The sequence below is a fragment of the Narcine bancroftii genome, chromosome 2 (genome assembly GCF_036971445.1).
Source record: "Narcine bancroftii isolate sNarBan1 chromosome 2, sNarBan1.hap1, whole genome shotgun sequence".
In the NCBI taxonomy this organism is placed as follows: Eukaryota; Metazoa; Chordata; class Chondrichthyes; order Torpediniformes; family Narcinidae; genus Narcine; species Narcine bancroftii.
Window position 1 is genome coordinate 159,455,581 of NC_091470.1, and position 12,458 is coordinate 159,468,038.

A 12,458-nucleotide genomic window follows, 5' to 3' on the forward strand; every position below is an offset into this window, starting at 1 on the left:
AGTTCCTGTGGAGAGTCAGTGACCTGACCTGACCTTCATGGAGAGTAACCCAGGCATGATTAGCATGGCTGGAGTTCACATATTGTAGTGACGACTGCTTTGGAAAACCTGAGTCTACAGAGAAATCTAGATAGGATGTTGTGCCTATGAACATTGATGGACTTGCAGCCAAGAGGTTTCCAGTCCACACTGACATTATGTCAGCCATGCACATACTATTACTTCCAGTAATTAAGTGCTGAGAAAACACCTGCTAATAATATAAGCTAACTCTGGACAGTATTTAAGTCATCTGTGGTCTCTTCCAAAGCTCCCCAGTGAAATTCCCAATGTCAGTGGAATGTCATTTTAAATAATAAATAGAAGTAAACTTAACTTTACAACAGCCATAGAATGGTGCGCTTCATTTTATGTCAGCCCAGTGGTAAATGGGTAGTGCACAAACAATGGCGTTGTTTGTGCACCTAATGGTGCAAAATGTTAAAATGTACTTAAGATCTTTCAAGTTTCTTGCTTGGAGCTTGATCCAATTTTGCCACTGGTAATGATTTCACCTGGTAATATTTGCAAGAGTGATCGACTCCAACTCAAATAGAGTTCTGCACAACTGGTGCTTTTAAAAAGGTCCACATGTCACAAGGTTGAAGAGTCTTGGCAGACTATCTGTCTGTCAGGACAAAGAGTGTATTTCAGCCAATTCACTCTTCTCCTAATTAGAATCTCCTATATTTACCCACCTTCACTATTTTGGATTTTTCTCCTTAAAAACTGATTAATAAAAATGATGGAAAATATTTAAATATTTGCATTTCATTTGCATTCAACTACAAAACGGAAAATGTGTCTGTACCTCGATGACCTCGTGTGTTTTTAACTACTACTGGATAACCCAAAGGTTCAGCTTCATCAATCATTTTTGAAAAATTTTCATGGCCACCTGTTTTTAAAACAGAAATTCCAGGTTATTGTGCAAATATGAAAACAATTACATATATTTTAACCCCCAACTCAATTGTATGTAAGGAGAAGACAGACTTTCCATTCTTTCCCCTCATTGTCTCAATATTTTCTTAGGCGAACAGAAAATTATAAATTCATCTCAAGTTCAAACTATCTTAGCTTCTACTGCCTTCACTTCATTTGAATTATAGCATCTAGCTATTTCTTAATTAAGTTCAGTATTCTGGTCCCAATTGATTCATTCTCAAACTTTATAGAGATGCAAAGATCATGAAAAGTACTAGTTGAAAATCTTCCAGGAAAATGTAGTGTACATAATGATAAAGAAGAGGAAGAAAACAAATTTCATCAATTTTATCAGGTTTCCATAGTGAACTGTAAATTCAGAATAACAAGGGGTGGCATATATGGGATAATAAGGGGTGGCATATATGGGATAATAAGGGGTGGCATATAGTGCAAATACTAGAGACATAGAATTGGATTAGAGCAGGGTTTCCCAACCAGGGGGGCGGGATAGCATTCCAGGGGGTGCGAGATAACATTTCAGTTTTTAAAAAATAAATCCATACTCCTTCAATTTGGATAATATGTCAGATGATGAAGAGCTGAAGGAAGATCTTATTGAACTGCGCACAAATCATGTTCTTGAAATGCAGTTCGAAAACAAAACTTTGGAACAATATTGGTGTTCGACAATGGACATGTTTCCAAGACTTTGTGGAAAAAGCACCAACTGTGCACATCCCGTTCATGACGACATACTTATGCGAGTCTGGATTTAGTGCCCTTTTGTCAATCAAGACAAAATCTAGAAATCGCTTAGGTGCACAGGCAGACGTGTGGATTGCCATCAGCAACACAGTGACACGTTTTGAAAAACTCTTAAGCAATAAAAAGGAACAAAAGAGTCATTAAATTTAAATTGGCTTATGAACATTTGAACATTAGTTCTTTAATTTTTTTAAAGAAATTTCATGCATGGATGAAAATTTAATTTTTTTGTAGGTTTATGCAACTTTTAATTTGTAATATTTTTTCTTTCCCATATGTTTCATTTTTGTTTATATATTATTAAAAATTGATTATACAAATTTGTTTTGGTCACCTTCACCTTTATTCTTAAATAAATTATTACTTTAAGGGGTGCGAGAACATATTAAAATTTTTTAGGGGTGCAGAGCATAAAAAAGGTTGGGAACCACTGGATTAGAGGGACCAGTGTTATCTAAAGCAGCCATTCTCAACCTTTTCTTTTGGATATCACCCCCTTAGGGCTCTGCTCATAGTTTATGGACCCTGTTACCTGTGAAGCAGTTAATTTTAGTTGGTTTCTTCCGTCTTCACGTACCAACAACAAAATTTTTTTTAAACATTACGATTTCAATCTGTGGCCCCTCTTAAATGTGCTGTGGCATGCTATGCCTGTTGAGAATGGCTGATCTCAAGAATTATTTTACTACAAAGTTTTAATTGTTACTTGGCTAAATTTCAAATTTAGAAGTACACCATGGTAATAGGCCCATCTGGCCCATGAGTCAGTGCCACCGAAATCCACCAATTAACTGGAAGACCCCATATCTTTTTGGAGGGTGGGAGAAATCCAGAGCAGACACAGGGAGAATGTACAAACTCTTTATAGACAGTGCTGTATTCGAATCAGGGTCACTGGCATTGTAATACCATTGTAGCTAACCACTACAATCACCAGGCTGGTGTAAATAAACAAAAATAAAATGAAGGTTTGCAGAAGGATCAAGGGAATCCATTTATACTTACCATAAGAGAAAGTATCAGGTAATGGTATTCCATGACCAGCTAGTTCCTGGAATGTCCAAAACTTGTTGACGCAATGCAATATGGCCTGGGGACGATTAGCTAGGCGACAGCCCATCTTCTCGAGGTGGCGCAGTAATGTTATATCACTATCATTCTGAACTGAAGGAGTGGGAACTCTAACCACCACCACCTGAGGGTAACTGGTTACCAACTCCTGTTTAATACGTAGTCCTGCAGAGAACAATATTACACGACTTAACAGCTATGTACAATAGAATTATAATTTCATTGTATGAGTATACATGTTTATGTCACAGGAGCATGAATAGTGTTTGTATACTTTTCACACATCTTTTACCCAATTTCAGGTAGTTGATCTAAAATAGATTGAATGATAAACAAGTAGACAGTCCACAAGGTCTGCTCCTGAGAAATCAGAAATGAACAATTCCTCCTGAATCACCCAGCCCTTCTAACAGTTTTTTCATTTTAATGAATATCTTCTAGGTTCATCTTAAAAACTAACCATAATTTAACTAATGGAACATATACTATATTGAGCTGTTAATGAATATTTATGTATTTTAACATTATTTGTTAGGCTCTTCTAAATATTTATGGGAGAAATTATACAGTTTCATATCCACGAGTCAGGTTTTCTATTGCACAGGGAGATGCTGAGAAAGGAACTCATGGGTGTACATGCAAGTAATTCCCTCTGGCGCTCAATTCAAACTGTTCACTTCAGAATATCACCAGTTCAAACAGAAACTCTACAGGACCCATTACAGTGAAAATCATTTTTGATAAATTAACAAAGCAAGGGATGCACCCATTCTTCCCATAATACATCAAAAACATATTCAGGAAAATATAGCAACAGAGTCAACACTGTTAACGAACACCAGATAATCAAAGGAAAAGGTATAAAATAGGATAGCGTTAAAAAGCCAAACAAAATAAAAAGAGATAGTTAAAGGAACTGTAGGTGCTCCTCATGCTCATTAATTTCATTGCAGCATAGCTTCTATTGCTGGTTTTGCTGTCAAGGAGTAGCACTGATTATGCACAAAATTGAAAAAAAGTTGCCTCTAATGCTCCATTAGGTCATGGGAATTATTCTCACGTTCATCAATGGGTCAATTACACAGAAAACAGTTCACTTGCTAGCACTCATTTATCCCAAATTTGAGAAGGAAGAAGCAGAGCTGAAAGCTCAATGATAGACAAGAAAAAGGGAAATGACAATTTAATACTGAAGTGGGGAAAAAAGGATCGAGTTTACACCTTTGATACATTTGGAAAAACTTTTCCAAAAAAATAAATGAATGCATACCTTGAATTTTTATCTATGGTCTCTGATAATTTTACTTTTATTAACAGTCATGAAATCATCCATGGTTTTCCTTAAATTAAATGTATGATAGAGTTCCCAAAAGATTTTCGGGTCAAAGACCATGAGACAATCAATCTTTTACAAAGGATATTTAAATAAAATTTATTCCAATCTAGGAATGCATCATTTTGCAGTAAAAAAAATTGCCATGGGTTTTATTAACAGGGTGTGTGAAAACAGTTCAATGTTGAAAACTGGGTGAGGATAAAAATAGTTAAGTATATAAGTGTACTATGAATCCTATACTGCCTGCTGGAAAGAGAATGATATTGCCAAAAGTAATGAATAGTGACTTTTAAAATGCAACAGAATGTATATAGTTGAGAAGAAATAGGTTTTTATTTATTTATCCAATTCTCTATTCATACTCACCACACATACAAACATCCTTTCGAAATTTATTCTCATCACATAGTGGACAAGTTGAAGATAAAGAATATAAGTACTGCTGAGTTATGCTGAAACTTGCATTGTAACTGGAATAAAATGAATAACTTCACAAGAAATAAATAACTACAGAAGCCAGTTTAGACTAATTAAACTAAAGAACACTTTCTTCTATTATAACCATGAAGAAAAATATGGGATTAGTCACCGTCTAATTTTGCCCTCTTCATCTAGACATACAATTTCCACGCCAGAGGCAGGGATCAGATTCTATAGTTTTTAGCTTAGAAGTATGAGAGGTAATCTAATTCAAATGCACAATTTTTTTAATAATAGAGCTTGATAGCATAGATGGGGCAACGAGATTTTCTCTGGAGGGTGTCTGTAAACAGGGCCCACAGTTTCAAAATAAGCGGTCGACTATGCAGGAGAGAAATGAGAAAAGCTATTTTCAGTGAGTGAATGGTGAATCTTTGGAATTCTCAACCAAACTGAACCGTGGAGGCTCAGTTGAAGAATACATTCAACTTAATGATTTTTAGATATTAAGGGAATCGAGGAAATGGATTGTGTAAGAAAGTTTCCTGTCAGCCAGCCAATCATCTTTCCGTGTTATAATTGAGGTAAACAAGAAATCTGGAGATGCTGGGGTTCTAATGTAGGAAAAAAAAAGCTGGAGAAATTTAGCTGGTCATGCAGGATCCATGGAAAGCAAAAGGAAAGACTGGCCTGAACCAGTCTTCAGGAACATCAAAACTCAGGTGGTGTAAATCAGCCTGAATAAAAAAGTTGAGGTGGGGTGGGAGAAGAGGGTGAAGAAGGGGAAGGAACACAGGCTAACAGGTACTAGCTGGTTACAGGTGGGAGGGTAAAAAGGAGAAGTGATGATGGAGACCAGAGTGCAAAGAAGGATAGCTCTCTGATTGGAGAGCTTGAAGAAGAGATCCATAAATTTGGAGAAACATCATCTTATACCCCTTCTCAGCAGCTTCCATACTGAGGGCATCAATATTGATCTCCAATTTCCATTAAACCACTTCCCCAGTCTTTCTCTCTTTCCTTTTATCTTTCTGTCTTACCACCAACATAGTAATAAATTCAACAGCCCACTGATAATGTTACATTCCAATTTTTGAAAATGGAGGCTCCATCTCTGTAACTTTCTCCCTCCTTCAGATCTGCCCAGGTCCTCTCGCACACCCTACTTTCACACCCTCCACCCTAGCCCTGTTAGCCAGTTTCTTTCCCCTCCTCCATCCACCTCACATCCCTTTCATTGGGTCCCCTATTTCCTACCCCCACTGTTTTCCTGCCCCATCTCCTACATTTGATACCACTCTTCATATTTTTCTCAACAGATTCCATAATCTCCAAGTCCTTTGTTACCTCCAATAGTTACTTCCCAATCTCTGTCACCATCTCCACTTTCCCTCCCACAGCTGACTTTATCTGCCAATCAACCCCCCCTCAGCTGGATCCAAATATCTCTTGCCAATTCCCTCCCATCCATTTCTCACCATAGATACTATCTGATCTACTGAGCTCCTCCAGCATCTTATGTTGCAGATGAGAAAACAATACAAAAACAGCAGGACAATCTTAGTACTGAGAGTCAATCTTAGTAATTTGTATCCAAACCAAATAATTGTCCATGAAATCATGCTTATTCACATTTTTTAATTGTCTGCCCCTTTATATAGACAATTTTAAATAAAGCAACTGTGGAGACTAAGTCTTCAATACATTTTTGTACTAAGGAGAAAAAATGTTTTACATTTTGCTTGATTTAAAACTGAAGCTCAAATTTGAAAAACATGCAAGAATTTGTTCTGCTGGAACGTGGTATGCACCCCAGGCCAACATCGCACTCTTGAGAAAGCTATAAGTAATAAGAGTTGACATGAAATGAATGGTATGTTACAATGTAAAAAGCTTTATAAAAATTATGCAAATACCAAAATACAAAGAAAATCATTTTAATATTGCATGCCTTATGAATGTGCTGGATGCTAAATAGTTAGCACATGTAGAAGTGTAAAATCTGTAAATAGCACCCGCAATTCAAGGGAAAGGTGTAAAAGAATACCTGGGGTTTAATTCAATTTCAACAGATTTACACTTCCTTTAGCAGATGTAAAAATTTGGTAGTGAAGAAGTGTATTCATATTTTTTTAAATGTATTTAGAGATACAGGATGGCCACAGGCTTTTCTGGCCCACAAGCCCACACCTCCAAAATACACCCATGTGATCATATAAGCTACTAACTCCATATGTGGGAGGAAACTGGGCCTCACAAAGACATAAGAAGAATGTACAAACTCCTTACAGACAGTGGCAGATTTGTGCCTGGATCGCTGGCCTTGTAATGGTTCTGCACTAGCCCTACAATAACATGCCAGCTACCTTTTGAGAAGGTAAAGTAATTGGATAAAGGGCAAGGTGAATTGAATAGAAGATCAAAGAAATCTATAAATACAAAACCCTTAAAATGCAATGAAGAAAAAAAAACTGGAGACAAATTCTGAGCCTAGAAATGTTTTCCATCGAAGGTGCCAATATACTCTCCTTCTGAGATAAAGCTTCCATAACTTCATTAAAAGATCATTTCAAATGAACAGAATTTGTTGGCACAATAAATTGTATTTTAGTACAACCAACAGGAGGAGTTTGACTACCAATCCTAGCCCACAGACTCTGACTACATGCACCAGTTCAGCTTCGATGGATATTTTCAGTTAGTGCAGTTTGGTTCAGATCGGATCAAGCCAAGCTATGCTTGCATGGCTCAGTTATTTATCCAGGTCACATTAACACATGTGAATAGTATATACAAGATTATTTTATTTATGGTGATGTTTGGGCCAAGTCAGAGATGGTAAAAAAAAACAGGATGAGGAGTCAGGACATATTTTGTTGGGCTTATAATTTCATAATCAAACAGTATTCTCTTGTCCAGTCACAAATTCCCAGATTTAGGAATTGGGAAAAAAAAAGCTGCAAAATCTTAGGAGTACTGTACAGGGTGTACTATTATTCTCCAATCCATAGAAAAGTTACCAAAGAAGTGTAAATCTACAATAATGTTACCAATGCTCAGATGATGAAACATTAAAGGTGGTGCTGCCAAAGACAAAGGAAATTTACATGGGGGGTGGGGGGAGTGGGGTTCATTAGGGATGTCAAGAACAAAAAGTCAACCATTAAGATCAATTGAAAAATTTTACAGCTAAGAGTGGTGAGAAGCTGGAACTCACTACCAACTAGAGTTACAGAAGAATACGGTTTTTCAGAATTAAAGGGGATGGGAAGAGACTCGTGTATATATTACATTCTTTTTCTTCTTTCTTTGGCTTGGCTTCGCGGACGAAGATTTATGGAGGGGTATGTCCACGACTGCTGCAGGCTCGTTGGTGACTGACAAGTCCGATGCGGGACAGGCAGACACGGTTGCAAGGGAAAATTGGTGGGTTGGGGTTGGGTGTTGGGTTTTTCCTCCTTTGTCTTTTGTCAGTGAGGTGGGCTCTGCGGTCTTCTTCAAAGGAGGTTGCTGCCCACCAAACTGTGAGGCGCCAAGATGCAAACGACTGAAAATCCACTAAAATGCTGACTTCAATTAGTCTATTAAAAACGCAGAAAATACTAATAATATAAACACAGCTTAAGAAAAAACAATTGCTGATGGTCTATTATCAAATTGACCTACTGCATTTAATATTACTTCGACAATTTGATCAGGCAAAACCAATATTTAGGGAAAGATACAGACATATTGTATATTACTGTTTCTATTGACTTTTCTGGTAGAGAATGACTACTTGTCCAAAGAAACCAAATTACTATGCAAAGCAGATTAATATAGAACATGCTTAAATGCTTCATTCTCAAATTACAACGACTGAACTCAACAAATTCTCAGTAACATTTTTCATAGCCTCATAGATGCAACACAGCAATTTTTCCTCCATGAAAATCTGCTATTATAAATTTTACAATCCTTGCAACACAAACTTGACGCAAAGATTTTTTTTCTTTAAAACGAAACAGCACAGTTCTTCAGGAAATTAAGCTTTTTCCATATCCTTTGGTTTGATAGGCCTACCTGGTGTGCTTTTCATACTACCACAGCTACTTGAAAATTTACATATTGAAGGGGCTATCCCACTCAGTCAAACCCTTTTCTCTGCACCCCCCCACCCCTTCTGTCAGTCAGATAAACAAAAATCATGACCCTTTTAGCTTCAAGGAAATTGTTTTTCTGCTGTTAACAGACTATTAAATGGACCTCTCATTGATAAAAGATGACGTCCTTGCACTTTTTTAACTGTACTTTTCACTATATCCTATGCATTGTCTGCATTCTTTGACTTACTATAACACTACATCCTGCACTTCTGCTTTATTTTTGCACTACCCTATCCAAGGTGAACCCACACAAGGCAGCAGGAACACACCACATAACGAGTTGAGTTCACTGAAGGACTTCACAGACCAACTGACGGATGTCTTTACGGACATCTTCAACACCTCACTGCAGCAGAACATTGTCCCCTTGGATTTCAAAACACCCACCATCATTTTGCTACCAAAGAAAGTGAGAGAAACAGGTCTCAATTACTATCACCAGTGGCACTGACCTCCACCATTATGAAATTCTTCGAGGTGATGGAGTGCTTCAAAGCGCACCTTCCAGAGGTACTGGACACATTTCAAATCACCTATAAAAGAAACTGTTCCACTGACGATACCACAGTTTTTTCCCTCCACTCAAGCCTGATCCACCTGGAGACTGACGTCTCATACGCCAAGGTGGTGTTAGCTACTTCAGCTCAGTGTTTTATACAATCATTCCCCAGAGGTAGGTGGAGACGCTGTTCTTGCGTGACTCAACATTCCTCTCTGTAACTGGATTCTTGACATCCTAACTGAAAGACCTCAGTCTGTCTGGGTCAGTAGCAGAAGCACCGTCCCATTGAGCACTGGCCCACCTCAGGGTGGTGTGCCCAGTCTGCTCCTGTTCACGCTATTAAACCAAAACTTCCACATCAGATCTAGCAGAATCATCAATTTTGCAGATGACATACAGTAGTCAGCCTCATCAGCAACAAGGACGAATAACTCTTGTTGCCGTCGTGTACTTATGTGGGACTAGAGTAGAGATGGCTGCTGCTGGAGATGTAACGCGCGTGAACGAGCCAGTCGCTGCTGATGACTCATCTGGGGTGACGTGCAAGAAATGTAACGTGCATGCACAGCCCAGAATGGGGAGTTCAAACAGCATGGAGTTTACGTGCATGCATGGGGGCTATGGTTGTGCGGGGAATAATAAAAGGTTGACACCATTTTTTTTTGTATTGATGAATGGGTGAGTGTGTTCTTTCTATGTAACTTCTATCTGGCTGTCAATACACACTACGGAGGAGGGGGAAAATATCATGATGTGGTGCAAGATTAACAACCAGAGTCTCAATGTGGACAAGATGAAAGAGATGATAATAGACTTGTTGAGGACCAGGAATGACCACCCTCCATTACACATTAATAACTCTGTAGTGGAGAGAGTAAAGAGCACCGTTTCTCAGAGCCCACTTAACAAGTGACCTATTGTGGACACACATCTTCTCACTTCTCAGGAAGGCTCGTAAGCAAATGCACTCTGAGAAAATGAAATGGGCAAGGCCTCAGCCACCATCATGTCAAACTTTTATAGGAGCTCTATCGGCAGGGTCCTGGCCAGTTGTGATAGTACAGATCTATCACCAATGTACATAGTGTATATAGTTACTGTATCTAGACTGTGCTTACAGCGATTGGCTGAGAGCTAAGCCACACCTATTGTTTGGGCCTTAAAGGGTTGTGTCCCTAGCCAGGTCGGATCATTCCGGACTGGTCGGCCACCTGTGAAGAGCTCCGGTCTTTTGCTAATAAAAGCCTTGGTTTGGATCAACAAGTCTTTGGTTCTTTCGACGAGCTCTACAATTTTATTAGCAAAAAGAATTTTTTTTGAAAGGGATGGAGCGTTTAACTCGGCCAGAAAAACTTGATATCGACCCACAGTCAGCTACAGCCTTCAAAGCCTTTAAGTTCTGGCTGCAGAACTTTGAAAACTTCCTGAGATTCATTCAGGTAGAGGAGGATAACCAGCGTCTAACAGCATTGCTGTCTATGGTGTCCTTGAGAGTCTACGAGAACATCCAGGATGAGACCACTTACACCGCAGCCATAAAGGTACTGAAGGAACTGTATGATCAACCGGTGAACAGAGTTCATGCCCGGCTCGTGCTTGCGTCGAGGAAGCAACAGCCCGGCGAGTCCAGCAGGGCATATTTACAAGTTTTAAAGGCATTGGGCAAGGACTGTAACTGTGTGGACAAAACTGCTGCCGAGATCACTAGCGACCTCGTCCGGGATGCCTATGTGGCCGGGCTCCGGTCGAACGAAGTGAGGCTGCGTTTGCTCGAGCAAGGGGTAGAAAAACTAGAGGACGTGGCCCGGATTGCAATCACAATGGAGGATGCAGCCTTAAAGTCCACCGAGCTCTCTAGGGACTGGACCCCTCGTTCTGATGTGAGTAGAGTGCCCTTCTACCCTACCCCTGACGGCCTGTCGGCTGCTGCTACCCTGCCCCGTGCGAACCCGAAATGTTATTTCTGCGGGAGGGACAAGCACAGCAGGTCCCAGTGCCCAGCAAGAAAAGCCAAGTGCCAGAAGTGCCTTACACTCCATCCGCTCCCTCCTATGTACTGCAACAAATGCCACCCCCCACGAAAGGATGTTCCTTTTCCCGAGGAAATCCGAATCGGGAACCACTGTACCGGCATGGCTCACCGTCCCTGGCCCCGTCCTTTTGCGACGCCACATCCGGCACTCAAAGAACGACCCTTGGTCGACCGAGTGACTCTACTCCACGCGAACCCACATTACGCATACGTGGAGTTCCCAGACGGGCGGGAGGACACTGTTTCGGTGCGGGACCTAGCTCAGGACGCGGTAGACCCAGCAAACCCCCCAACTCCTTATGCTCCAGGCCCCGTGCCGCAACAGAAGGACCAACAGCACCCCAATGACTCGGGCCACCTTGCCGACAAAACGACTGGGGAATTGAGCGACGGAGCAGTCGCACCCGATGAGCCCGCTGGCGACACCACTCCAGTGACCCCAATCCCGGCACCACGGCGGTCACGCCGGATGGTCAGACCCCCTGACCGCTACAGTCCTTGACCTACCCCTTCCTTTTCATTCTCTCCCTCGTTTTTGTTTTTTTTTTCCCAGGGTCAATTCTCCAAGAAGGGGTGAATGTGATAGTACAGATCTATCACCAATGTACATAGTGTATATAGTTACTGTATCTAGACTGTGCTTACAGCGATTGGCTGAGAGCTAAGCCACACCTATTGTTTGGGCCTTAAAGGGTTGTGTCCCTAGCCAGGTCGGATCATTCCGGACTGGTCGGCCACCTGTGAAGAGCTCCGGTCTTTTGCTAATAAAAGCCTTGGTTTGGATCAACAAGTCTTTGGTTCTTTCGACGAGCTCTACACCAGTGCATTGCAGTGTAGTACAGTCACTGTGGAGAAGTGGATTATCAATCCACAGGACTATAAGAATGGCTGAGAGGATTCTCCCCTACACCCCAATGTGATCGACTGGGATTACTGTCTGAAAAGGGTGCGCAAAATCAATGAGGACCCCTACCACAGGATCTTTCAGCTACTCCCATCAGGAAAAAGTTACAGAGCCTGCAGCACCACCAGGTTGAGGAATAGCTTCTTCCCACAGGCAGTGAGAAAGCTGAACAGCAAAGTGAACTGCTCACACTAACCATCTGAGACTCTACTATTTATTAAGCTATATTTATGTATTTCTATATATTTGTCTTGCATATGTAATGGTTGTTTGTATGCGTGTTATGCCAGGTTGTGTGTTTGCGTGCTTTTCAC

General features: G+C 40.4%; 1 protein-coding gene across 2 annotated transcripts in view; it reads right to left on the reverse strand.

Annotated features, from left to right (window-relative positions):
- rimkla (ribosomal modification protein rimK-like family member A) overlaps positions 1–12,458 on the reverse strand; it is a 46,001-nt gene that overhangs the window by 12,643 nt on the left and 20,900 nt on the right. For both annotated transcript variants that reach the window (XR_011351815.1, XM_069918932.1), the window contains exons 2-3: positions 2,740–2,970; positions 851–937 (exon numbers count right to left, since the gene is read on the reverse strand). Coding sequence is in view for 1 of the 2 variants with exons in the window: in XM_069918932.1 (XP_069775033.1) it covers positions 851–937; positions 2,740–2,970 (318 nt within the window). In the remaining variant the exon portion in view is untranslated. The remainder of the gene's footprint in view (positions 1–850; positions 938–2,739; positions 2,971–12,458) is intronic.